Raw genomic sequence first — 27,763 nt, 5'->3', positions numbered from 1 at the left:
AGAGAGGCTGAATAACTTTCCCAGAACCACAGAGCTAGTGAGTAACAAATCTAGGATGCAAAACCAGGTCAGTCTGACTCCAAAATCCACGTGTTTTCTCTAGCACAATGTGATTTCCATTGGAACCATTCAGTGTCCACCCATATGAAGCCCTGTACTGCTGTTACTTTTTCCTGTGTGCATCCTGATTTCCTAACTGAACTGGGAGTTCTTCAGGGGACAACGACAGTGATGTGCCTCTTTGTGTTCCCATTTCACCAGGCTGTGAATTCAATGAATGGAAATTTCTCCTTATTAAATGCACCGTCTTTTCTGCCCTTGCCAACACAGGGGCTACCCAACTGAATGGATTATGTATACATATATATAACTGTAACTAAATATACCCATATTTTACAAATGTATATGTACAAATGTGTATATATGTATATATAGGCATGTGCATATATAATCATAACAATAACTATATATACTTGGGAGTGTGGATGGGTATATATACATAAATGCATAGAAGAAGGACTTAAAGTTTCAAATATAATATCTGTTTCCCAAAATCTCTGGTTTGCGGGATTGCAAGTAATTTTTATATTCTTATTTACTAAATTACGGGTTTTTTCCAAGTTTTCTACAAAGAATATATATGGCCTTAATATTTAGAAAACAAAAGGAAGGAGAAGTAGGATGAAAAGAGGCACAGTCCTGCCTTCTAGAAGTTTAGAATAAATAAGGGAGGGTTTACATAAAACACTGGAATACATCACAAAGTGTGCAGAGGGGCAGAGGGCTGAGAAAACATAGAAGTATGGTTAATATTTCAATAACTTCCCATCTCTTTCTCAGGGTAGGGAAAAAAATCACCCTTGACCAGACCAGTGGCTGCAGAGTTATGGGGCTATAAGATGTGGGTCCTGGGTCTAAAGTCAAAAGAACTGGGTTCTCAGTCTATGTCTGCCATCAACCTTCTGCATGTCCCATCAAGTTTGCTCTCCTCCCATTTCCTTATTGTCTGCACACTGTCAAAGACTCATCTAGCCTTGACAGTCTCACAATCTATGGTCTTTGTACTTGAGCAGAGACACTGCCTGGTTTTGGACAGGTCATTAATTTAATTGCTATTGAGATCCTACTGTGTGCAGTCCCTGAGTGTATTAGCTTTCTCTTGTTCCTGTGACAAATTACTATAAATTTGGTGACTTAAGACAATGCAAATTTGTTATCTTAAAGTTCTGGAGTTCAGTATTCCCACATTGCACTTACTGGGCTAAAATCAAGGTATCAACACACCTCTGCTCCTTCTGAAAGCTCTACAGGACAATCCATTTCCTTGCCTTTTCTGGCTTCTAGAGGCTGCTTGCATTCCTTGGCTCATGGCCCCTTCTTCTATCTGCAAAGCCAGCAGCATAGTGTGAGCACATCTCGTTCACTGACTCTAACCCTTCTGCCTCCCTCTTACAAGGACCTGCATAATCCAGGACAATCTCCCCATCTCAGAATCCTTAAGTTAATCACATCTGCAAAGTACCTTTTGACATATAAGGTAACATATTCACAGGTTCTGAGGATTAGGATGTAGACAACTTTGGGGGCATATTATTCAGCCTACCACCCTGAGCTTGGCCTTAGGCTTCATTTATTAGGGGACCAAGGAGCTCTTTTCATGCCTGAGCCCATTAGAGATGCCCTTTGGACATCACATGATACCCGATCGCTGCTACCAGCAACTGATGTTCATGGCGGCACAAAACAGGCAAAGTTTATGTTCAAGCCAATCAGCAAACTTGACTCAGGATGATTTCCAAAGGAGAGAACATCATGGCAGGCACTAGCAGTTCCTGGCACATAGTTGGTGCTCAATAAATGCCAGGAGTTTTGGGGATTTCTCATTATCAATGAGTTGGGGGTTCAGATATAATACTGTTGGCTGTTCTACTTTAGCAGTTTGCTTGGCCAGATCCAGTTATGCCACGTAATTGAGCACACCAATGTCCTGGACTACTCAGTAATTATGCTGAGAGGCCCTGACAATAGGTCACTTGAGCAGTCTGGGTCTTGATACTAGACAAGAATAATCCAGTAATGTGTTGGGGTTTAGCCATTGTTTGGCACTGAACCACAGGAGGAGGCTGCTTTTGTATTTCCTTTCTTCCCTCCCATCTGTATCTTAAAAGTTGCTGTCCCTTTAACCACTGGTTGTAAAGAGAAACAAAAACTCTCCTCCCAGGTGATTATGATCCTCCCAGCTGTACAGCTGAGCCTCGGGGCTACAGTGGCATAGGTGCCACCAAAAGAAAAGAAGAAAGGAGCCAATTTCCTGGCCGGGGCAGAGCTGAGTCTTTGTGAAGGAGCTGGAGGCCTTTCTGGACAAATAATAACATTTTCTGGTAAGGAAAAATGTGTGTGGTAACGTGAAGGTGAACCTAGAAGATGAGGAGTGGTGAGCATGTATTTAAATCTATAGCACAGTAGTTAGAGAACAGTTACGTTTTCTTGCCGTCATTGGATAACTGCAAACTGAATCCTGGATAACTTGTCCTGTTGACAGGAAAATGGACTGTCCTTCTACACGTTGAAGATTGATAGAAATGTAGCAAAAATCTGTGGTAGTGTTTCCTTGCATTGGCTTTGGAGGCAACAAAGGTGGGCTGGAATTCTTGCTGCTTACTTGACGAATGGCCTTGGGTAGATAACTCACCTCTTTGTGCCTAGTTTCCTCATGAGTGAAATAGTAATAGTACCTGTCTCCTAGGGCTATTTGGAGAATTAAACCATTGCATGGAACTTCTTAATGTAGTAGTTAATTAGTTAACACATGTTAAAATGCTCAATAAATATTTTCACTTTTCAGGTTTCCAAATTTATTCTTAGCCTCTGGAAATCACTAAGACTAGAATTTAACTAGTTCAACTCTCGCTTTTACAGATACCTTCTGGAGATATCTTTTAGAAAAATTTCATGCACAAATTTCTGAAGTTAATATTTTGACCTAAAACAGTCAGTGACCCTTAGATTTGACCTTGGAATGATATGAAATTCCCACAGAATCCCAAGTCAGAAAATGGTTCTGTTTGATGCAAAATGGTGGCTCTTTAAAGTGTCATGGTCTCTCCTCAAAGTTCTATCCATAACAAAACAAATGTTCAGAAAATCAAAGGCAGACCAAAGAGATAGAAAAGAAGGAAAATGATTTGCAAAACTTTTTAAAAGTTTCATTGAAAATTCCTACTCTGTGATATCTTGATTTGTATTTTATTACTACATAATAATTTCATTTGCTTATGCAAGACCCATTTCACTCTGTTTAAACACATAACACGGGAAATGCTGAAATGTATATGCAGTCAGATCTATTGATGATTTTTGGTTGGTGTGTTCCTGTGGTGATTTATTAAGCTATGGAAAATTTGTCCATGGAAGTATGGAAAGTAAGAACGATTCATGAAAAAGTATCATATTTCAGTTTAGAAGAGAAGATAGAAAGGGAATTTGCAGGAAAAACTGTCTGCTATACTCTCTGCACCATTCTCCTCAGGAAGCAGCAATTTTCAGGTGTTCTAGTTCTTGGAAGTCTTTCCAATTCATCATTAAACTAAGACCAAGAAAGGCCAACAGGATGGAAATTAAGACTAGAATGCTTCAGATTGATGAGGTCTTAGTATAGCTCCAAGAGCTTAGAGCACAGGGACAGGGCATGAAAAGAAGTAGAAATAAGATAAATGTCGGTGGCTCCAATCTAATAGCTTTTCTGATTTTTTCAAATGTCAAATGGCTAAAGCCTTCAGCCATAAATGGCTTAAAGGTTTGATTTAATACCTCCTTGTGTACCTGGCATTGTGCTAAGTACTCATTTAACACCACCACTAGCCAGCAAAGATGACATCATTATGTCACTATACATATGAAAATGAAATTTGTAAGTTAAACAACTTGGCCAAGGTCACCAAGAGAGGTGAGTGTGGCTGTGAGTGTGTGTGCCTGCGTGCACTTCTGTGTGTGTGTATGTGTGTGTGTGTTAGGAGAGGGATGGGGTGTGGCTCTCATCAGAATGCTAAATCATGAACAAGGCCCCTCTGCCATATCCCTCCCCTCTTATTTACTCTTGACATCTCCACTCCCAGGACATTGTTCAGGTAAGTCCTGATCCCTCTTCTTTCTACTTGGATGTTACAGAGAGTTTACTACCAACCGTATTACCAGAAATAGCTCTTCCTGGCCTACAGTAATTTGCATGTGTACCCAATGGGCTCCTCACTTCTCCAGAAGTCAGTCTGAGCAGCAAAGAGGTCTTGGTGACAACAATGAGGGGATGGGACAAACTGCACCTTTGTTCTATTGTTTATTTGTTGTCCCCATGCAGCAAATCCAGGCACCCTCACCTGCAGATTTTTCCACTCCATGCAAGGCAGTTATGTAGGACTGAAGGGTGCAAGAGTGAGGGTGTTTACCAGCAACAATTAACCTTCATTGAGGGAGCAGCACAAAGGAGACTGATTAGCAGAGGGGCAGGCAAGCTCTTGCCTCTTCCACCATGAACTAGATGAAGTTCCTTAAGCCTACAAGAGCCTCAGGTTCCTCAGTAAAATGGAGATAATTTTAGCACCAGCCTCACAAGCTTGGTCTGGAGCCAGTACTTAATAAATATTGGCAGTTATTCTTGAGGGTCTTCTACAAGTCTCATTCAGTATTAAGGAAGCAATACATAGCTTCTGATCACATCATCTAAGTAGGTTAGGGAGACAGAGCATGTACGTTAAAAACAACACTTAATAATACAAGGAAGATAACTGTCATGTGAGTAGTACAGGTGCATATTATGGAAATTGCAAGGAAGTAATAGTCACAGGATTAGAATTTGGACTTGTGCATCCTGCCTTACGGAATTTGGACTTGCACATCCTGCCCTATGGAATTTGGACTTGTGCATCCCCACAGTTGCATGAAACACTTTTATAAAATCTCATATTTACACATATCTCCTGTTAATTCTGTTTCCCTAGAGAACCCTAATTAGTACAGTGATAATGAAAATAGTCATAACAACAACAGTAGCTAACACTTAAAGGGCCCTTTTTACGTACTAGGTATTTTAAATGCATTATCTTAATAAATCCTCACAATAACACTAGGAGGGGAGACTACTATATTTTTCTCATTTTACAAATGAGAACATTAAGGCACAGGTAAGATGAGGAACTTGCCCAAAATCCCACAACCAGAAAGTGGCTCAACCAGGACTTAAACCAAGCTTTCTAACCAGATATGATGGAGGATTGGACGGAAGAGCACGACAGAGTAGCCAGAAGAGGAATAACAGGCCAAATCATCATTCATGAAAAGTGACTAGGTCACTTTTCCTGAAATAGGAGATCCTGGTAGAAGTAGCAGATGTGTTTAGAAAAGAGTATGAGGCAGGCAGAAGGCAGCCTTGAATGCCAAGCCAGTCAGCAAATATTCTGTTGATTTGCTGTTTGGCTGGGGAAAAAGTAGGAACCAAAGATGGGAGCTTGGCAATTCTATAGATGTGCTTTTTCAAGACTCATCAGGTCATGGATAGAATGAAGAGGGTGAGACCAGTAGCAGGCACACTAGCCAGTGGCTCACTACAGCACCTCTGAAGAAGGGGCACCAGCCACAAGTCCACTTCCCAGTCTCACCACAGAGGGTCAGGAAGACTGACACTCTCCTCCCCTCTCTCCCCACAGCTTGGTGCATCCCCCTCCATATCCGTAATCGAAGCTCTTTGGAGTCATGAAGATTTTATTCCGCTACCAGACTTACAGGTTCATCTGGCTCACCAAGCCTTCTGGCCGGCACTTTCACAAAGATCACCAGCTCTGGGCACCTCTGACTCTTAATGACTTTGAAGCTATAAATCGCTGTGAGAGGACATTGCCTAAGAACTTTAACTTTGCTGGGGATGTGCTGGACCAGTGGTCCCAAAAGGAGAAGGTAAAAGATGCTGGGCTGATCTCTTCAGCCTTCCATTTTCTTGTTCTATGGTCCACTTGTCAGATTTAAATTCAATTCTTTCTGTCCTCTTGTTTTCCTTTGTTTGTTTTCCAGTTGCCCTCCCCTCTCCCCAGGGGAGATCTTTGATCCTCAACTACATGTGACCATCTTCTCTGAAGCCTCCACAGTCCCCCTGTGCCCACTCTCAACCCCCATGAGAAAACTCACTGTTAAAGCCTTTTTCCTTCTTTTTTCTCTAAGTCCCACACAGCAGCTCTTTGCAACCTACTCATGTGTTTGAGCTGGTCAAGGCTTATCCAAAAAGTGGTCATTTGAATTTTGGTTTCACGATAGAGCATCATCATCGTTTGTGTAATTACAAAAGAAGGGAATTAGAGATTGAAAGGAATAAAGCAAGTCAACCTGCTGATTGGTCCCTGCTTACAGACCACCACCCCACACCAGGCACTGAGGTAAATACTTTGCTTACCAGTGCTCACCAAAATGCTCTGCAAGGATCACTGGTTCAGAAGATGATGTTAGGTCCTAGATATATAAAGTATAAAATAACTCTGAATCAAACCTTCTCATTAAATAGAGAGGAAAGTCTTTGTTTAATGCCATTGTGTATTTGATACCTCTCTAATACTTCCTAAACTTTCTTCTGAGCAAAGAGAGACCAGGAAGAAGTTGACAATCTCCAGCTAAAATTTAAGGACATAGTTTTGTTTTCAATATATTTCTTTTTTGATATCCTATTTTTAGCAAGTAGCACTGATTTTTCCAACTACAGTGGAAACACATTTTCCTTGCTAAGTAAATTTATATAAGCAAAAGTGAGTCCATGCAAGCAAAAATACGAAGTAACAAATAATAGCACAGGTATAGACAGAGCTGGCAAAAATAGTAAAATACACTCAAATGACTATAGATTGAGAAATACTGACCGATTTTATTTCATCAAATTCCAACAATCACCCTGGGAGGTTGCAGATAGGGAAATCGAAGTTCATGGACCTTATCCAAGGTCACACAGGTCCAAAGGTGCATGAACCAAGTCCCGGATCTTGTGGTACTTGCTACCACAGGGTAGGGACATTCGTAATGTAATACAACATAGTAGAGTCACCTGGAATTTGAATGCAGTGCTGTGGGAACACAGAGGTCAGTGGGGAAAAAAAGAAGCTAAGAAAGGCTTGGCTTTACAGAGGAAGTGAAATGAAATTGGACTTTGAAATATTTTGCCAACTGGAGAAAGTAAAAGGAGCATTCCAGGTGGGGGAATGATGGGTTTTCCCGGGTAACAATGAAGCCAAGAGGTTTTGCAGTGCATGGAGAAGTTTCTCTAGAAATCAGTCAAGTTGACTGGGGCCCCTTGGCCCTTCCACCCTGCCCCTTGTAACCTAAGAAACCCACTCCTCAACCTTTTTGCTGCAAATAGATGTTAAGGTCCTAATAACCTTAGTCCACCCATTAGGGTTATCAGGATGGAACAGAATCTAACCTGAGCAGGAAAGGAAGTTATTGGCGAGATATGGAAGAGCTCACAAAATTGGGTGGGAGGCTGGAGACTCAGTCTCAGCAAGAACGAGAACCAAGACCACTTTATGGGGTTGGGGGGAGGGGGTGTTGAGGGCAACGGGTTGAGAGCTGAAGTTTCTTGCTCCAACTGTTTACTGTCTTTTGGTTCCTCTTTCAAAGGCCAGGGAGACAAGTCTGATTGGACCAACTTGGACTACTGGCCAAGGAAAGGCAAGCACCATGACGGATTGTCTCTCCAAGGCTGCAATTCAGTAGGAGAGTAGCTCCCCAAAGACAAATCATGGTGCTTTTACCAGAATCCAAGGGAGTAGTGACAGATGTCTCCCAGTCAAATAAGCCACCTTCTCTCTTTCCCATGTGTCCTTGGCCAGACAGGAGAGAGACCTGCCAACCCAGCCCTGTGGTGGGTGAATGGCAAAGGCGAAGAGGTGAAATGGAGTTTTGGAGAACTGGGCTCCCTGTCCCGAAAGGCTGCCAATGTGCTTACCAAGCCCTGTGGCCTGCAGAGAGGAGACCGAGTGGCCGTGATACTGCCCCGAATCCCGGAGTGGTGGCTCGTAAACGTGGCTTGTATGCGAACAGGTCAGTGTCGATATTTAACATTTCTAAATTGTGCAGAAACAGAAATTCAAACTTGCTTTTTTTCTGAATTTTTAGTTCTGATAAAAGCCTGACTGGAAAATAAGAGTTAAAATTAAAAGTAATCAAATTGTAATACCAGTAACAAGTACCTTAAGAGAGGATATTATCATGATACCTATTTTGCAGGAGAGGAAACTAGGGCTTGAAGGGGTTAAGTAACTTGCCCAAGGTCATACAGCCAGAAAGCTATGTGATTGGGATTTGAACCCAAAGCCCTCCAAAAGCAAATATGAGCATTGACACCTCTTTGCAGTATTGGATTATGATATGATCATCCAATTGACCTAGAATACATTTTGGAATTCTCATTATTTGATAATACAAAAGGAATAAAATATATTTTAGAATGCCTGAACTCATAAAAATATAACTGAAGACCCCATATGGGAAAGCTCCACCTGTTTCCAGACAGAAAGATTAAAATGATTCAATGATACATTTTCTCCCAAAGTAGTCTTTTATAAGGTACCACATGCAGTTTCTGTTGCAGGTGATGGCAAAGTTGGGATATTGGATGTTGGTGATGGTAACACAAAGATTGTGAATGTAATTAATACTACTGAATTGCACAGTTAAAAGTGGCTAAAATGGAAAATTTTGAGTTGTATGTGTGTTAATACCTAAAATTTAAATTTACAGTAAAAATTCATAATGCACCCCCCCAAAAAAATTATGACAGGATTCTTTTGTCTTCTAGGACAGAGGTAAGCAAACCACAGCTCATGGACTGGCCAATTATTTTTCTAAATAAAGTTTTAGTGGACTGCAGCCACACTCATTCATTTACATATTGTCTATGGCTCATTGTGCTCTACAATGGCAGAGTTACTAATTAAGACGTAGACTGTATGGTCCGCAAAGCCTACCTGGCCCTTTACAGAAAAAGGTTGCCAGTTCCTGCTCTAGAACATGACATAAATGTTTATAAATCAATTAAAAATAAATGAGAATGCCAAAGGATATACAACTGTAGAGAAAAGAAAGATGTTTGTTGCGATGCCATTTATAATAGTAAATAATCTGAAACAATTTACATAGAAATGGTTAAATAAATCATTAAAGTTTAATTGAAGTGTGTTCTTTGCTTACTGAAATTACGGTACTTCAACTTCATGAAATATCATTAAAAGGATAATAATGAAGATTTTATAATGATGTTGAAAACAATGCTCTGACTACCAATATTAAATAGAAACAGCAATATATAAAATTCTTTTTTGCATTCACTATAAAAGAAGAACTTGCAAATGTAAAACCAGTTGTAAGTTGGGAAGAGATTAAGGATGGTTTATTTGTCACAAAAAATTATTTAATAACACTTAACATACAATTTGTGAAATGTTTATTATAAACAAGCACAGAAGCTGAATGGTTAAAAACATTCAGTTAATCAAATGTCAAACAAACACCTAGGGATTATATTTTCTAACTCAAAGTTATTAAAACTTCCGTGTGAATAATGGGTTGCTCATATACAGAACATAGAAAATTATGTTGCTTTTGCTCTAAAATGTATACATTCTCAAATCCACTAAAACAGAACACCCACCCCACCCTCAAGCTAGAGGTCCATCCATTGAACACTCATGTCACAAGATCCACCAAGCGTTCTATAAATTTCTTTTTTTTTTTTTTTGAGCTTTTTTTTTTTAATCATCATTTTATTGAGATATATTCACATACCACGCAGTCATACAAAACAAATTGTACTTTCGATTGTTTACAGTACCATTACATAGTTGTACATTCATCACCTAAATCAATCCCTGACACCTTCATTAGCACACACACAAAAATAACAAGAATAATAATTAGAGTGAAAAAGAGCAATTGAAGTAAAAAAGAACACTGGGTACCTTTGTCTGTTTGTTTCCTTCCCCTACTTTTCTACACATCCATCCATAAACTAGACAAAGTGGAGTTTGGTCCTTATGGCATTCCCAATCCCACTGTCACCCCTCATAAGCTACATTTTTATACAACTGTCTTCGAGATTCATGGGTTCTGGGTTGTAGTTTAATAGTTTCAGGTATCCACCACCTGCTACCCCAATTCTTTAGAACCTAAAAAAGGTTGTCTAAAGTGTGCGTAAGAGTGCCCACCAGAGTGATCTCTCGGCTCGTTTTGGAATCTCTCTGCCACTGAAGCTTATTTCATTTCCTTTCACATCCCCCTTTTGGTCAAGAAGATGTTCTCCATCCCACGATGCCGGGTCTACAGTCCTCCCCGGGAGTCATATTCCACGTTGCCAGGGAGATTCACTTCCCTGGGTGTCTGATCCCACGTAGGGGGGAGGGCAGTGATTTCACCTTTCAAGTTGGCTTAGCCAGAGAGAGAGGGCCACATCTGAGCAACAAAGAGGCATTCAGGAGGAGGCTCTTAGGCACAAATACAGGGAGGCCTAGCCTCTCCTTTGCAGCAACCGTCTTCCCAAGGGTAAAACTTATGGTAGAGGGCTCAACCCATCAAACCACCAGTCCCCTATGTCTGTGGTCATGTTAGCAACCATGGAGGTGGGGTAGGCGAATACCCCTGCATTCTCCACAGGCTCCTCAAGGGGGCACTACATCTTTTTTTTTTTTTTCCTTGTTTGTCTTTTTTCTTTTTTTTTTTTTTAACTTTCCCTTCTTTTTTCAAATCAACTGTATGAAAAAAAAAGTTAAAAGAAAACAAACATACAATAAAAGAACATTTCAAAGAGACCATAACAAGGGAATAAGAAAAAGACAACTAACCTAAGATAACTGCTTAACTTCCAACATGTTCCTACTTTACCCCAAGAAAGTTACATAATATAGCAACATTTCAGTGAACTTGTTCCTACTACATCCATCAGAAATTAACAGACCATAGTCATTTCTGGGCATCCCCAGAACGTTAAATAGCTTATCTGTTCTTCTTGGATTATTGTTCCCCCTTCCTTAATTGCTCTCTACTGCTAGTTCCCCTACATTCTACATTATAAACCATTTGTTTTACATTTTTCAGAGTTCACATTAGTGGTAGCATATAATATTTCTCTTTTTGTGCCTGGCTTATTTCGCTCAGCATTATGTCTTCAAGGTTCATCCATGTTGTCATATGTTTCACCAGATCGTTCCTTCTTACTGCCGCGTAGTATTCCATCGTGTGTATATACCACATTTTATTTATCCACTCATCTGTTGAAGGACATTTGGGTTGTTTCCATCTCTTGGCAATTGTGAATAATGCTGCTATGAACATTGGCGTGCAGATATCTGTTCGTGTCACTGCTTTCCGATCTTCCGGGTATATACCGAGAAGTGCAATCGCTGGATCGAATGGTAGCTCTATATCTAGTTTTCTAAGGAACTGCCAGACTGACTTCCAGAGTGGCTGAACCATTATACAGTCCCACCAACAATGAATAAGAGTTCCAATTTCTCCACATCCCCTCCAGCATTTGTAGTTTCCTGTTTGTTTAATGGCAGCCATTCTAACCGGTGTTAGATGGTATCTCATTGTGGTCTTAATTTGCATCTCTCTAATAGCTAGTGAAGCTGAACATTTTTTCATGTGTTTCTTGGCCATTTGTATTTCCTCTTCAGAGAACTGTCTTTTCATATCTTTTGCCCATTTTATAATTGGGCTGTCTGTACTATTGTCATTGAGTTGTAGGATTTCTTTGTATATGCAAGATATCAGTCTTTTGTCACATACATGGTTTCCAAAAATTTTTTCCCATTGAGTTGGCTGCCTCTTTACCTTTTTGAGAAATTCCTTTGAGGTGCAGAAACTTCTAAGCTTGAGGAGTTCCCATTTATCTATTTTCTCTTTTGTTGCTTGTGCTTTGGGTGTAAAGTCTAGGAAGTGGCCTCCTAATACAAGGTCTTGAAGATGTTTTCCTACATTATCTTCTAGGAGTTTTATGGTACTTTCTTTTATATTGAGATCTTTGGTCCATTTTGAGTTAATTTTTGTGTAGGGGGTGAGGTAGGGGTCCTCTTTCATTCTTTTGGATATGGATATCCAACTCTCCCAGCCCCATTTGTTGAAAAGACCATTATGGCTCAGTTCGGTGACTTTGGGGGCCTTATGAAAGATCAGTCGGCCATAGATCTGAGGGTCTATCTCTGAATTCTCAATTCGATTCCATTGATCTATATGTCTATCTTTGTGCCAGTACCATGCTGTTTTGGCAACTGTGGCTTTATAATAAGCTTCAAAGTCAGGGAGTGTAAGTCCTCCCACTTCGTTTTTCTTTTTTAGAGTGTCTTTAGCAATTCGAGGCATCTTCCCTTTCCAAATAAATTTGATAACTAGCTTTTCCAAGTCTGCAAAGTAGGTTGTTGGAATTTTGATTGGGATTGCATTGAATCTGTAGATGAGTTTGGGTAGAATTGACATCTTAATGACATTTAGCCTTCCTATCCATGAACATGGAATATTTTTCCATCTTTTAAGGTCCCCTTCTATTTCTTTTAGTAGAGTTATGTAGTTTTCTTTGTATAGGTCTTTTACATCTTTGGTTAAGTTTATTCCTAGGTACTTGATTTTTTTAGTTGCTATTGAAAATGGTATCTTTTTCTTGAGTGTCTCTTCAGTTTGTTCATTTCTAGCATATAGAAACATTACTGACTTATGTGCATTAATCTTGTATCCCGCTACTTTGCTAAATTTGTTTATTAGCTCTAGTAGGTGTATCGTTGATTTCTCAGGGTTTTCTAGATATAAGATCATATCATCTGCAAACAATGACAGTTTTACTTCTTCTTTTCCAATTTGGATGCCTTTTATTTCTTTGTCTTGCCGGATTGCCCTGGCTAGCACTTCCAGCACAATGTTGAATAACAGTGGTGACAGCGGGCATCCTTGTCTTGTTCCTGATCTTAGAGGGAAGGCTTTCAGTCTCTCACCATTGAGTACTATGCTGGCTGTGGGTTTTTCATATATGCTCTTTATCATGTTGAGGAAGTTTCCTTCAATTCCTACCTTTTGAAGTGTTTTTATCAAAAAGGGATGTTGGATTTTGTCAAATGCTTTTTCAGCATCTATTGAGATGATCAATTGATTTTTCCCTTTCGAGTTTTTTAATGTGTTGTAATACACTGATTGTTTTTCTTATGTTGAACCATCCTTGCATGCCTGGAATGAACCCCACTTGGTCATGGTGTATGATTTTTTTAATGTGTCTTTGGATTCGATTTGCAAGTATTTTGTTGAGGATTTTTGCATCTATATTCATTAGGGAGATTGGCCGGTAGTTTTCCTTTTTTGTAGCATCTTTGCCTGGTTTTGGTATTAGATTGATGTTAGCTTCATAAAATGAGTTAGGTAGTGTTCCATTTTCTTCAATGTTTTGAAAGAGTTTGAGTAAGATTGGTGTCAGTTCTTTCTGGAAAGTTTGGTAGAATTCCCCTGTGAAGCCATCTGGCCCTGGGCATTTATTTGTGGGAAGATTTTTGATGACTGATTGGATCTCTTTGCTTGTGATGGGTTGGTTGAGGTCTTCTATTTCTTCTCCGGTCAGTCTAGGTTGTTCATATGTTTCCAGGAAATTGTCCATTTCTTCTACATTATCCAGTTTGTTGCCATACAGTTGTTCATAATATCCTCTTATAATTTTTTTAATTTCTTCAGGATCTGCAGTTATGTCACCTTTTTCATTCATTATTTTGTTTATATGGGTCTTCTCTCTTTTTGATTTTGTCAGTCTAGCTAGGGGCTTGTCAATCTTGTTGATCTTCTCAAAGAACCAACTTTTGGTGATATTTATCCTCTCTATTGTTTTTTTTGTTCTCTATGTCATTTATTTCTGCTTTAATCCTTGTTATTTCTTTTCTTGTACTTGGTTTAGGATTGGTTTGCTGTTCATTTTCTAGCTTCTTCAGTTGATCCATTAGTTCTTTGATTTTGGCTCTTTCTTCCTTTTTAATATATGCATTTAGTGCTATAAATTTCCCCCTTAGCACTGCTTTTGCTGCATCCCATAGGTTTTGGTATGTTGTGTTCTCATTTTCATTCGTCTCTATATATTTAGCAATTTCTCTTGCTATTTCTTCTTTAACCCACTGATTGTTTAGGAGTGTGTTGTTTAACCTCCAGGTATTTGTGAATTTTCTAAGTCTCTGATGGTTATTGACTTCTAATTGTATTCCATTGTGGTCAGAGAATGTGCTTTGAATAATTTCAATCTTTTTAAATTTATTCAGGCTTGTTTTATGTCCCAGCATATGATCTATTCTGGAGAAAGTTCCGTGAGCACTAGAAAAGTATGTGTATCCTGGTGATTTGGGATGTAATGTCCTGTAAATGTCTGTTAAATCTAATTCATTTATCAGATTGTTTAGGTTTTCAATTTCCTTATTGGTCTTCTGTCTGGTTGATCTATCTATAGGAGAGAGTGATGTGTTGAAGTCTCCCACAATTATTGTGGAAACATCAATTGCTTCCTTTAGTTTTGCCAGTGTTTCTCTCATGTATTTTGTGGCACCTTGATTGGGTGCATAGACATTTACGATTGTTATTTCTTCTTGCTGAATTGCCCCTTTTATTAGTATGTAGTGGCCTTCTTTGTCTCTCAAAACATCCCTGCATTTGAAGTCTATTTTATCTGAGATTAATATTGCTACACCTGCTTTCTTTTGGCTGTAGCTTGCATGAAATATTTTTTTCCATCCTTTCACTTTCAGTTTCTTTGTGTCCCTGTGTCTAAGATGAGTCTCTTGTATGCAACATATTGATGGTTCATTTTTTTTGATCCATTCTGCGAATCTATATCTTTTAATTGGGGAGTTTAATCCATTTACATTCAACGTTAAAACCGTGAAGGCATTTCTTGAATCGGCCATCTTATCCTTTGGATTATGTTTGCCATATTTTTCCCTCTCTCTATTAATATCCTTTATTGTACCCATACCGAATCTCTTTAGTACTGAACCTTTCTCCAAGTCTCTCTGTCCTGTCTTTGTTTCTCTGTCTGTAGGGCTCTCTTTAGTATCTCCAGTAGGGCAGGTCTCTTGTTAGCAAATTCTCTCAGCATTTCTTTGTCTGTGAAAAATTTAAGCTCTCCCTCAAATTTGAAGGAGAGCTTTGCTGGATAAAGTATTCTTGGCTGGAAATTTTTCTCACTCAGAATTTTAAATATATCGTGCCACTGCCTTCTTGCCTCCATGGTGGCTGCTGAGTAGTCACTACTTAGTCTTATGCTGTTTCCTTTGTATGTGGTGAATTGCTTTTCTCTTGCTGCTTTCAGAACTTGCTCCTTCTCTTCTATGTTTGACAGTGTGATCAGTATATGTCTCGGAGTGGGTTTATTTGGATTTATTCTATTTGGAGTTCGCTGAGCATTTATGATTTGTGTATTTATGTTGTTTAGAAGATTTGGGAAGTTTTCCCCAACAATTTCTTTGAATACTCTTCCTAGACCTTTACCCTTTTCTTCCCCTTCTGGGACACCAATGAGTCTTATATTCGGATGTTTCATATTATCTATCATATCCCTGAGGTCCATTTCGAGTTTTTCAATTTTTTTCCCCATTCTTTCTTTTATGCTTTCATTTTCCATTCTGTCATCTTCCAGGTCACTGATTCGTTGTTCAACTTCCTCTAGTCTTGTACTATGAGTGTCCAGAATCTTTTTAATTTGGTCAACAGTTTCTTTAATTTCCATAAGATCATCCATTTTTTTATTTAGTCTTGCAATGTCTTCTTTATGCTCTTCTAGGGTCTTCTTCATTTCCTTCATATCCCGTACTATGGTCTCATTGTTCATCTTTAGTTCTTTGAGTAGCTGCTCTAGGTGCTGTGTCTCTTCTGGTCTTTTGATTTGGGTGCTTGGGCTTGGGTTATCCATATCGTCTGGTTTTTTCATATGCTTTATAATTTTCTGTTGTTTTTGGCCTCGTGGCATTTGCTGAACTTGATAGGGTTCTTTTAGGGTTTGTAGACCTATTGAAGTCCTTATCTCTAATGTATCAGATCTACAGCTTCGTGGAGTACACTTTCTCTAACTAACCAGCAGGTGGCGTCCACGAGCCACCTGTTCTCCACAAGCCAGATCTCCCCTTCTTAGCCTTTTGGTGAGTGGGGGAGTGAGTCTTGTGGGGCCCAATTGTTGTACCAAGCTTGCGTGTGTAGTTGGTGTTGCCTGCCCTGTATATGGGGCGTGTTTCTGGGCAGTCGGGGAGGGGGGGTGGCCCTAACAATCAAATCTCCCTGATGATCCTAGAGTTTTAAAGCTGCTGCAATAGTCTAATCCTTCAGTTCAGTCCTGCCACAGTTTGTCTCTGCCACTGACCCACAAGTCTTTGGTATTGGCGTATGGCTCCTGAGACTTGCAAGTGGGCCCCTCTTCCAGGCTGTGCACCCCGGGTCCTCTGTTGAGGGATGACTGTGCTATGTCACAGGTGAGTGCCGTCCCCCCAGGGCAGTTCTGGGCTGCTGGGCTGTGTAGGGAGGCTCCCAGTCTGCTGAAATGATGGCTGAATGGGGCTTTGTTAATTCACACTGCTCCACCTTCCCAGCTCTGGGACATTCAGCTGAGGTTGCAGGGAAGGCTAATGTCCACGCCCAGTTTTGTGGTGTGTGCCTGTTATTTGAAGCACTTCCGTCACACTGGGTTGTCTGGGGCAGCTCTGGGCTATGGGGCTGGCGATGGGCAGGAGTGTTTCCTGTCCACCAGGATGGTGGCTGTGAGTGGACACCCCCCTTTTCTTGGGAAGTTGTGTTGTTTAGTGAATTTTCTCAGCCACTGGATTATTGCCTTTTGTCTCAGAGCTCTCTTAGTTCTGCTCTTGACTTGACGTGCCCAAATTGCAATTCTTTGAAGCTTTCTGTATTGGGCTTCTTAGAGTAATTGTTTTAGAAAAAGCAAAAAGGATTTAAAAAAAAAAAAAAAAAAAAAACGGCCCTCCTCAGAGATCTAATGGGTTATTGAAATGCTAATAGACAAAGCAACCAGGGCCATTAAGGAAAGGTGCACAGGGCAGAGAGATCAGCTTTGCTTCGGGATTTGCATATGCGCCTCAAGGCCTGAGCTCCGCCCTTCCCCTTTCTGTGTTCACCAGAACTCCAAAAATCCTCTGCTTTTATTTTGGAGTTTTTCGTGTTGTTTTTTTTCTATGCCTGTCTCCTCTCTGCTGGGCTGGCTGCTCTCAGAGTCTCTGGTGTCTGGTCTCAGTCTATCTATGGTTGGAGTTTGAATCAGTAGAATGAGTTTTCGATAAGAGCAGCCACTGCAGTTCTCCCTTCTCCTTCCCGGAGCTGACCTCTATAAATTTCTGAGCCATTAAGAACTAGTGGCTGCAAAATAATCTTATATTTATATTGACTGAATGTTCTGAGATTCTTTAAGGAGTTTCTTTGATCAACTTCCTAATCATCATTTATTTATTCATTTTCTCCAGAGGAGATGATATGTATCTTAATTTCCTGTCTGCTATGACAAATACCACACAATGGGTTGGCTTAAACAATGGGAATTTATTGGCTCATGGTTTCAAAAGTCAGAAGTCCAAATCAAGGTGTTGGCTAGAAGGCTTGCTTCCTCTCGGGCTGGTAGTGTTCCAGTTGGCCGGCAATCCTGGGGGTTCCTTGGCTTTCTGTCATGTGCACTCCTTTTTCTTCTGGATTCTGATGACTTCTGGCCTCTGACTCCTTCCTGTGGCATTCTCTCTATAAGGCCTCCAGAAATAGGGTTACGACCCATCCTGATTCAATTAGCCGCACTTTAAAAGCAACATCTTTAAAAAGTCCTTTTAACAATGGGTTCACACCCACAGGAATGGAATTCAAATTAAGAGCATATTTTTCCTGGGATACATAATTCCATCTGCCACTATAGGTAAGAGGTTTCAAAATATATCCAATAAAATCTCCTTCCCAGGAATTCATACCTTCCTATTCAACTAACTTCAGGGAACCCACCAAGAAATAAGTCACTGCTATAGAGCACAAGACCTGGTCTTGGGGGTCTGGCAAATGTGGGTTTAAATCCTGGCTCTGCCACTTACTAGCTTTGTGGCCCTGGACGAGTTGTCATCTACACACCCGGAGTAATTTTAAGTGAGATATCAGGTACATAGTAAGTTCTCAATAAATGATAGTACTTATTTGCAATGCTTTACACTCCACTCTCTTCCCATTGAGACACTTCAGAAAGTGAAAACTACCTCCCCTGTTTTTCATCTAATTCTCCCATTTATGTTCTTCTCATAAGGAGCTGACACTTTAAAATCAGGCCCATCTCAGGATCATGCTTAGGATGGAGGGAGATAAAATTAAGCATTACCAAAATATCCAGGCAAACCTCAGTGAGACCAGATCACTGGGAAGCCCCAGGTTTGGCTCTGCTGTGACTGAATCTCATCTTCCATTGAATGGCAACAACTGTATGGACTTTCCAGGGTTGCTTAGAACAGCAGTCTCCAGGCTTTTTAGTTGCACATGCTATTGATAAAAATATTTAGGCACATACCCTCCCAAATAGCTATAGTTGTTTACATTGTTCTACTGCATTAATGTATTATGCATATTATAAAACATACAAAATAATGAGATAAAAAATATAAAAGGAATTCTAATATCTCAATTAAAAAATTTTTATTCTAATATTTTCTTTTCTCATCCCAAATGCATTGTCTTACAAAACTCACCTTGGAGACCACTGGTTCAGAGGATTTAATGAGATACTATTTATGAAAATGTGTCATAAGCTCTACAGTGCTATTTAAATGTTACATAATAATGACTCAAATGTTACATAATAACCACCCACCATTGTAATGCTTACATATGGCAGACATGTTACTCTTATTATCCCCATTTTACAGGTAAGGAAACAAAAGCACAGAGCAAACAAGTAACATGTTCAAGGTCACAAAGCTAATAAGTGGCAAGTTCAGGATTATACTCAGGGTCTGTTTGACTCTGCACCCAGTGGATCCCTGGGAACCAAGGCAGGGTAGCTGGAGGCTGGATTCCATAGCTACTCCCCACCTAGGCACAAAGCCCAAGCTTTTCACAGTCTGCAGAGTCTTACCTAATGACAACAGTCCTGTTCAGCTTGGAGCCCTCTCTCCTACCCAGGGCTTGTCTTCATGCCGGGAACAACTCAACTGACAGCAAAAGACATTCTTTACCGACTCCAGGCATCCAAGGCCAAGTGCATTGTGGCCAGCGAGGAGGTGGCCTCAACGGTGGAGTCTATCGCGTCAGCATGTCCCAACTTGAAGACGAAACTCCTCGTGTCTCCGCAGAGCCGAAATGGGTGGCTCGGCTTCCAGGAGTTATTTCAGTGAGTATCTTTTCCAGGCCTCGTCTGTAGTACCAGCAGCAACCGAATCACACTACATCTCAGTCTGCTTGCCTCCAAGCACTCCAAAACAGTTGATCTGGGATGCTTCCCAGAAAAGAATCACCCAATTAAAGACTTTTAATTAGAAAGGGATGTATCACTGCCTCTATTTCCCTTCTCCCAATTTCCTATTGTGGCCTGTGGTAGGTACCGTCTGTGGTTGACCACATCTCCCACCACTCTCCTACCTTCTTGACTCACTCTGACCACCTTCTTTATTCCTCCTTGGACATGCCCCATCCCAGGGCCTTTGCACCTGCTGTTCCTTCTCCCTGGACTGCTTGTCCCCAGTCCTTTTCACAGTTGGCTCCTTCTTGCCAGTTAGATTTCAGCTCAAATGTTTTATTCTCAATGAGGCTTTCCTTGACCTCCCTATCTGGAATAGAAGTCAAAGCAACTCCCTATTGCAGTACCCTGTTTTCTTCACAGCACTCATCACTATCTGACATTATCACACTCGTTCATTTGTTCTCTTATTTACTGTCTGTGGGCCAAATCCAGCCCCCCATCTGTTTTTATCAGTGAAGTTTTATTGGAACACAGCCATGCCCATTTGCTTACATATGTTCTATGGCTGTGTCTATATTACAATAATAGAGTCGAGTTGTTGCAACAGAGATCATTTTGGCCTGAGTATCCTAAAATATTTACCATGTACCTTTTACATTAACAGCTTGCCAATTTCTGCCCTAGACTATAATCTCCAAGAAGTTAGAGGTTTTGTCTGTTGGTCTGTTTTCTTGATCACTATATCCCCAGTTCCTATCACATAGTAGGTGCTTAAGAATATTTATTTAATGAATGAACAAACAAAGCAGATCACTTAACCTCTCTGAACCTCAGCTTTTCTTCGTCTGTAAAATGGGGATAATTATACTGCATGTATTCTCAAGGTATGTTGTGAGGATAAAATAAGCTAATATGGGAAAAAGTGCTTCACAAGTCGTAAAAAAGAAAGTGAGTAAAATGTTAATTATTGGTATCATCTTTCAAAAACATGTTAAATAGCTTATGTTTAAAACAGAATTCTTCCAGAGAAGTTCATGGAAAGGGAAGTCATGTAAATCCTGTTGAAAAACAGGGAAGTTTCCTTTGTTGGCATGAAAATTTATCCTACTAATTAATATAAACCAAATCCTAATGACCAATCCCCAAATTCCTTCCCAAGGGCCATACCAGTGAATCCTGTTTGAGTCTTTTTTTTTTTTTAGCAGTTTTATTGGGATATATTCACACACCATACAATCCATCCAAAGCATATAACCAACATCTCACAGTATCTTCACATAGTGTGCATTCATCACCACAATCAATTTTAGAACACTTTCATTGCTCAAAAAAAAAAAAAAAAAAAAAAAAACCCAAAACATCCCATACCCATTATACCCCTATTATTGACCCTTAGCACTGGTGTGGTACATTTGTTGCTGTTGATGAAAGAACATTAAAATTAGTACTGTTAACCCTAGTCCATGGTTTGCAATGGGTGCATTTCTCCCATATACCACTCTATTATTAACTCCTTGTAATAGTGACGTACTTTTGTTCTAGTTAATGAAAGAATATTTTTATATTTGTACTATTAATCGCAGTCATTGTCCACCACAGGGTTCACTGTGTTATACAGTCCCCTGTTTTATCCTCTAACTTTCCTTGTGGTGACATATACAACTCTAAATGTCCCCTTTCAACCTCATTCACACACATAATTCAGCAGTATTAATTACACTCACCATAATGTGCTACCATCAGCTCTATCCAATTCCAAACATTTAAATTCATATTCCCTGGCTTTGATTCTCCACCAGGTGCTTTGGGGCCTGTGCTTTCCACATCTCAACCCTTACCCAGCTAAGCCTTAGCCAGCTCATTGGCAGACAGCCTCCCTTGGCTCACCTTGGGCCCAGGTCGCTTTTTTTTTTTAATATATATATTTTTAATTGAGATTGTTCACATACCATACAACTATCCAAAGATCCAAAGTGCACTATCAATTGCCCATGGTACCATCATACAGCTGTGAGTACATGAACACAATTTTTTTTTCAATTTTTAGAACATTTTCATTATTCCAGAAAAGAAATAAAGACAAAAAAAGGAAACTCAAATCCTGCCATACCCCTAACCACGCCCCCCTCCATTATTGATTCATAGTTTTGGTATAGTACATTTGTTGCTGTTGATGAACGAATGTTAAAATACTACTAACTGTAGTATATAGTTTGCAATAGGTATGTATTTTTTTCCTATATGCCTCTCTATTATTAACTTCTAGTTATAGTATCATGCATTTGTTCTAGTTTGTGAGAGAAATTTCTAATATTTGTACAGTTAATCACAGACATTTTCCACCACAAGATTCACTGTTTTATACATTCCCATCTTCTAACCTCCAACTTTTCTTCTGGTGACATATGTGACTCTGAGCTTACCCTTTCCACCCCTTCACACACCTATCTGCACTGTTATTCTCACAACATGCTACCATCACCCCTGTCCATTTCCAAACATTTAAGTTCACCCTAGTTGAACATTCTGCTCATACTAAGCAACTGCTCCCCATTCTTTAGCCTCATTCTATATCCTTATAACTTATATTTCATGTCTATGAGTTTACATATTATAGTTAGTTCATATCAGTGAGACCCTGCAATATTTGCCTTTATGTGTCTGTCTTATTTCATTCTATATAGTGCCCTCAAGTTTTCTCCATCAACCCATTTCTTTTAAGATGGTTTTGTTCACACACTATACATTCTGTCCTAAGTAAATAATTGTTGGTTCCCTATATGGTCACGTATTTATGTATTCAGCACCATCGCCACTATCTATATAAGGACACCTCCATTTCTTCCACCAAGAAGGAGGAAGAATCAAAGAAGGTAGAGAGACAGAAGAAAAAGAAAAGAGAAAGAGAGAGAGAAAAAACAAACAAACAAAAAAACTTGACAGCTAGAAAGCAACAAAAGGAAAGATAGCATTAACCTAAAGAATAATAAAGAGTCAGACAACATCACCACTGCCAGGAGTCCCATATCCTTCCCCTATTCCCCACCCCCCCATATGCATTTAGCTTTGGTATATTGCCTTTGATATATAAAAGGAAGCATAATACAATTTTTCTATTAATTACAGTCTCTAGTTTGCATTGATTGTATTTCCCCCCAATCCCACCCTATTTTTTTTTCAGTATTCATAGACTTTTTTATTTTTATTTTTATTTTTTTTTTCATTTTTATTGAGATTGTTCAGATACCATACAATTATCCAAAGATCCAAAGTGTACAATCACTTGCCCCTGGGTACCCTCATACAGCTGTGCATCCATCACCACACTTAATTTTTGTTCAATTTTTAGAAATTTTTCATTACTCCAGACAAGAAATAAAGTGAAAGATGAAAAAAGAAAAAAAGAAAAGGAAACTCTAAACCTCCCCTATCCCTAACCAACCCCCCTCAATTGTTGACTCCTAGTATTGATATAGTACGTTTGTTACTGTTTATGAAAAAATGTTGAAATACTACTAACTGTAGTATATAGTTTGTAATAGGTATATAGTTCTTCCCTATATGCCCCTCTATTATTAACTTCTAATTGTATTGTCATACATTTGTTCTGGTTCATGAAGTGATTTCTAGTATTTGTACAGTTGATCATGGACATTGCTCACCATAGGATTCAGTTTTATACATTTCCATCTTTTGACCTCCAACTTTCCTTCTGGTGACATATATGACTCTGAGCTTCCCCTTTCCACCTCATTCACACACCATTCGGCACTGTTAGTTATTCTCACATCTTGCTACCAACACCCCTGTTCATTTCCAAACATTTAAGTTCATCCTAATTGAACATTCTGTTCATACTAAGCAAGAGCATCTACATTTCTTCCACAAGGCAGGAGGGAGAGTCAAAGAAGGTAAAGAGGCAAAAGAAAGAGGAAACAAAAAAAAAATGACAGCTAGGAAGCAGCAAAAGGACAAATAACCTTAAATCAAAGTAGAATAAAGAATCAGACAATACCACCAATGTCAAGTGTCTAACATGCCTCCCCTATTCCCCCCCTCTTATCTGCATTCACCTTGGTATATCACCTTTGTTACATTAAAGGAAGCATAATACAATGATTCTATTAGTTACAGTCTCTAGTTTATGCTGATTGCATCCCTCCCCCAATGCCTCCCCATTTTTAACACCTTGCAAGGTTGACATTTGCTTGTTCTCCCTCGTAAAAGAACATATTTGTACATTTTATCACAATTGTTGAATACTCTAGATTTCACCAAGTTACACAGTCCCAGTCGTTATCTTTCCTCCTTTCTTGTGGTGTCTCACATGCTCCCCATCTTTCTCTCCCAACCGTATTCATAGTTACCTTTGTTCAGTGTACTTAACATTGTTGTGCTACCATCTCCCAAAATTGTGTTCCAAACCGCGCACTCCTGTCTTCTATCACCCTGTAGTGCTCCCTTTAGTATTTCCTGTAGGGCAGGTGTCTTGTTCACAAAGTCTCTCATTGTCTGTCAGAAAATATTTTGAGCTCTCCCTCATATTCGAAGGACAGCTTTGCTGGATACAGGATTCTTGGTTGGTGGTTTTTCTCTTTCAGTATCTTAAATACATCACACCACTTCCTTCTTGCCTCCATGGTTTCTGCTGAGAGATCCGCACATAGTCTTATGAAGCTTCCTTTGTATGTAATGGATTGCTTTTCTCTTGCTGCTTTCAGGATTCTCTCTTAGTCTTTGACATTTGATAATCTGATTATTAAGTGTCTTGGCGTAGGCCTATTCATATCTCTTCTGTTTGGAGTACGCTGCGCTTCTTGGATCTGTAATTTTATGTCTTTCATAAGAGATGGGAAATTTTCGTTGATTATTTCCTCTATTATTGCTTCTGCCCCCTTTCCCTTCTCTTCCCCTTCTGGGACACCAATGATACGTACATTATTGTACTTTGTTTCATCCTTGAGTTCCCGGAGACGTTACTCATATTTTTTCATTCTTTTCTCCATCTGCTCCTTTGCACGTAGGCTTTCAGGTGTTTTGTTCTCCAGTTCCTGGGTGTTTTCTTCTGCCTCTTGAGATCTGCTGTTGTATGTTTCCATTGTGTCTTTCATCTCTTGTGTTGTGCCTTTCATTTCCATAGATTCTACTAGTAGGTTTTTTGAACTTTTGATTTCTGCCGTATACATTTCCAGTGCTTCCTTTACAGCCTCTATCTCTTTTGCGATATCTTCTCTAAACTTTTTGAATTGATTTAGCATTGGTTGTTTAAATTCCTGTATCTCAGTTGAAGTGTACGTTTGTTCCTTTAACTGGGCCATAACTTTGTTTTTCTTAGTGTAGGTTGTAATTTTCTGTTGTCTAGGCATGGTTTCCTTGGTTATCCAAATCAGGTTTTCCCAGACCAGAACAGGCTCAGGTCCCAGAGGGAAGAAATATTCAGTATCTGGTTTCCCTGCGGGTGTGTCTTAGAAAATTGCTCTACCCTTTGATGCCTCGGGTCACTGTGCTTTTCTGCCCAGCAGGTGACGCCTGTTAGCCTATAATTCTTGACTGGTGTGAGGCGGTATGGCCGTGTTCCCCCAGGCTCTGAGGTCTGGTTCTGAATGGAAAGGGCCCCACCCCTTTCCTCCTAGAGAAGACAGACCCCCAGGTGGAGGTCATTAGCATTTCAATGGTCTCTCTCTCTCTGCTTGTGCTGTCTCCGCCCTTCCCTGAGTCACAGCCCTGGAAACTTAAAATGACTGGGGCTTTCTCCACTGAGCCGAAAAAGAAACAGATAGTCCCCTTCAGACCCAGTCAAGGCGACCCTCCGGCTCTCCCAGGTCAGTCATCACCCAAAGCCTCTGTCTGTTTTTTGGGGCTGCGTACCTGTAGTGAGCAGTTCACACTCGCTACTTAAAACCCCAGTTGGAGCTCAGCTGAGCCGTATTCGCTTGCTAGGAGAGAGCGTCTCTCTGGTACCACGCGGCTCCGCAACTTGGGCTATGGGGGAGGGGGTCTCCCGACCTGGTTCCGCAGGTTTTACTTACAGATTTTATGCTGTGTTCTCGGGCATTCCTCCCAATTCAGGTTGGTGTGTGATGAGTGGATGGTCTCATTTGTCCCCCCTCAGTTATTCTGGATTATTTACTAGTTGTTTCTGTTTTTTTGTAGTTGTTCCAGGGGGACTACTTAGCTTCCACTCCTCTCTATGCCGCCATCTTGCCCGAAAGTATCCCCATCCTATTTTTAACACATTGCAATGTTGACATTCATTTGTTCTACCTTATGTAAAAACATATTTGTACCTTTTATTACAATCATTGAGCACCCTAGGTTTCCCTGAGTTACATAGTCCCAGTCTTTATCCTTTGTCTTTTGTTCTGGTGTCCCACATGGTCCTAACCTTCCTGTTTCAACCATACTCACAGTGATCTTTGGTCAATGTACTTACATTGCTGTGTTACTATCTCCCAAAATTGTTTTCCAAACCTCTCACTCTTGTCTTTTCCTTTCTGTCTTCAGTGCTTCCTTTAGTGTTTCCTGTAGAGCAGGTATCCTGTTCACAAACTCTGTCATTGTCTGTCAGAGAATATTTTAAACTCTCCCTCATACTTGAAGGATAGTTTTGCCAGATAATAGGATTCTTGGTTGGTGGCTTTTCTCTTTCAGTATCTTAAATATGTCACCCCACTTCCTTCTTGCCTCCATGGTTTCTATTGAGAAATCCGCTCATAGTCTTATCAAGCTTCCTCTGTATGTGATGGATTCCTTTTCTCTTGCTGCTTTCAGGATTCTCTCTTTATCTTTGATGTTTGATAATCTGATTATTAAGTGTCTTGGTGTAGGGCTATTCAGATCTACTCTGTTTGGAGAACGTTGTGCTTCTTGGATCCATAATTTTATGCCTGTCATAAGAGATGGGAAATTTTCATTGATTATTTCCTCTATTATTGCTTCTGCCCCTTCTCCCTTCTCTTCTTCTGGGACACCAGTGACACGTACATTCTTGCTTTTCATTTTGTCCTTAAGTTCCTGGAGATGTTGCTTGTATTTTTCCATTCTTTTCTCTATCAGTTCTTCTATGTGTAGGCTTTCAGTTGCCTTGTTTTCCAGTTCCTGAGTGTTTTCTTCTGCCTCTTGAGATCTGCTGTTATGTGTTTCCATTGTGTCTTTCATCTCTTGTGTTATGCATTACATTTCCATAGATTCTGCCAGATGGTGTTTTGAACTTTCAATTTCTACCTTATTTACACCCAGTGTTGCCATTATACAGTTCATCTCTTTCGCCATATCTTCCCTAAACTTTTTGAATAACTTATTATTGTTTCAATTCCTGTATCTCAGCTGAAGGGTAAATCTGTTCCTTTGACTGGACCATAACTTCATTTTTCTTAGTGTAGGTTGTAGTTTTCTGTTATCTAGGCATGGTTTCTTTGGTTCCCCCAATCAGGTTTTCCCAGACCAGAATGGGCTCAGGCCCCAGAAGGAAGAAATATTCAGTATCTAGTTTCCCTGAGGGTGTGCCTTAGAAAATTGGTACACCCTATGATGCCTCAGGTCACTGTGCTTTTCTGCCCAGCAGGTGGTGCCTGTCAGCGTGTAACTCCAGACTGGTATAAAGAGGTGTGGCCTGTGGCTGTGTTCCCCCAGGCTCTGGGGTCTGGTTCTGAGTGGAAGGCAGGTAGTAGAGCTGGGCCCCACCCTCTTCCACTTAGGGAAGATAACCACCCTAGGGCAGGTTATTAGCATTTGAATAGACTCTTCCTGTGCTATCTCCACCCTTGTCTGGGTCAGGTCACTGGGAACTGAAAATGGCTGAGGCTTTCTCCACTGAGCTGAAACAGAGACAGAAAGCCCCCTTCAGGGCCAGTCCGTGGCCACCCTTCAGCTCTCCAAGGTCAGTCATCACCCAAAGCTTATGTCTGCTTTTTGGGAATTCATAGCTTGTAGCAAGCAGTCCACGTTTGTTAATTAAAACCCCAGTTGGAGCTCAGCTGAGCTACATTCATTTGCTGGGAGAGAGCTCTCTAGCACCACGAGGATTTGAAGCTCAGGCTGTGGGGGGGAGGGGACTCCTGGCTTGGATCCACAGTTTTTACTTACAGATTTTATGCTTCAATCTCAGGCATTCCTCCCAATTCAGGTTGGTGTATGATGAGTGGTTGGTCACATTTGTCTCCCTGTAGTTATTCTGGATTATTTACTAGTTGTTCCTAGTTGTCCATTAGTTGTTCCAGGGGGGACTAACTAGCTTCCATTCCTCTCTATGCCACCATCTTGTTTGAGTCTTTTATAAGCTATGTGATTTTAGATAAGTGAAGTAAC

At 40.2% G+C, this 27,763-nt stretch overlaps 1 protein-coding gene and 1 long non-coding RNA gene across 2 annotated transcripts in view; one reads left to right on the top strand and one right to left on the bottom strand.

The window, feature by feature from the left end:
- LOC119517032 overlaps positions 1-27,763 on the bottom strand; it is a 68,637-nt gene that overhangs the window by 14,997 nt on the left and 25,877 nt on the right. Inside the window, exon 2 of the long non-coding RNA XR_005213453.1 lies at positions 7,976-8,093. This is a non-coding gene — a long non-coding RNA (uncharacterized LOC119517032). The remainder of the gene's footprint in view (positions 1-7,975; positions 8,094-27,763) is intronic.
- LOC119517027 (acyl-coenzyme A synthetase ACSM4, mitochondrial) overlaps positions 2,144-27,763 on the top strand; it is a 60,393-nt gene continuing 34,773 nt past the window's right edge. Inside the window, exons 1-4 of the mRNA XM_037813495.1 lie at positions 2,144-2,381; positions 5,700-5,946; positions 7,860-8,070; positions 19,180-19,387. Of these exons, the coding sequence (XP_037669423.1) occupies positions 5,746-5,946; positions 7,860-8,070; positions 19,180-19,387 (620 nt within the window). The 5' untranslated portion in view covers positions 2,144-2,381; positions 5,700-5,745. The remainder of the gene's footprint in view (positions 2,382-5,699; positions 5,947-7,859; positions 8,071-19,179; positions 19,388-27,763) is intronic.

Source organism: Choloepus didactylus, chromosome 21 (genome assembly GCF_015220235.1).
Source record: "Choloepus didactylus isolate mChoDid1 chromosome 21, mChoDid1.pri, whole genome shotgun sequence".
Taxonomy (NCBI): Eukaryota; Metazoa; Chordata; class Mammalia; order Pilosa; family Megalonychidae; genus Choloepus; species Choloepus didactylus.
Note: the sequence above shows the minus strand (reverse complement) of the source record. Positions and strands in the feature narration are given on the sequence as shown.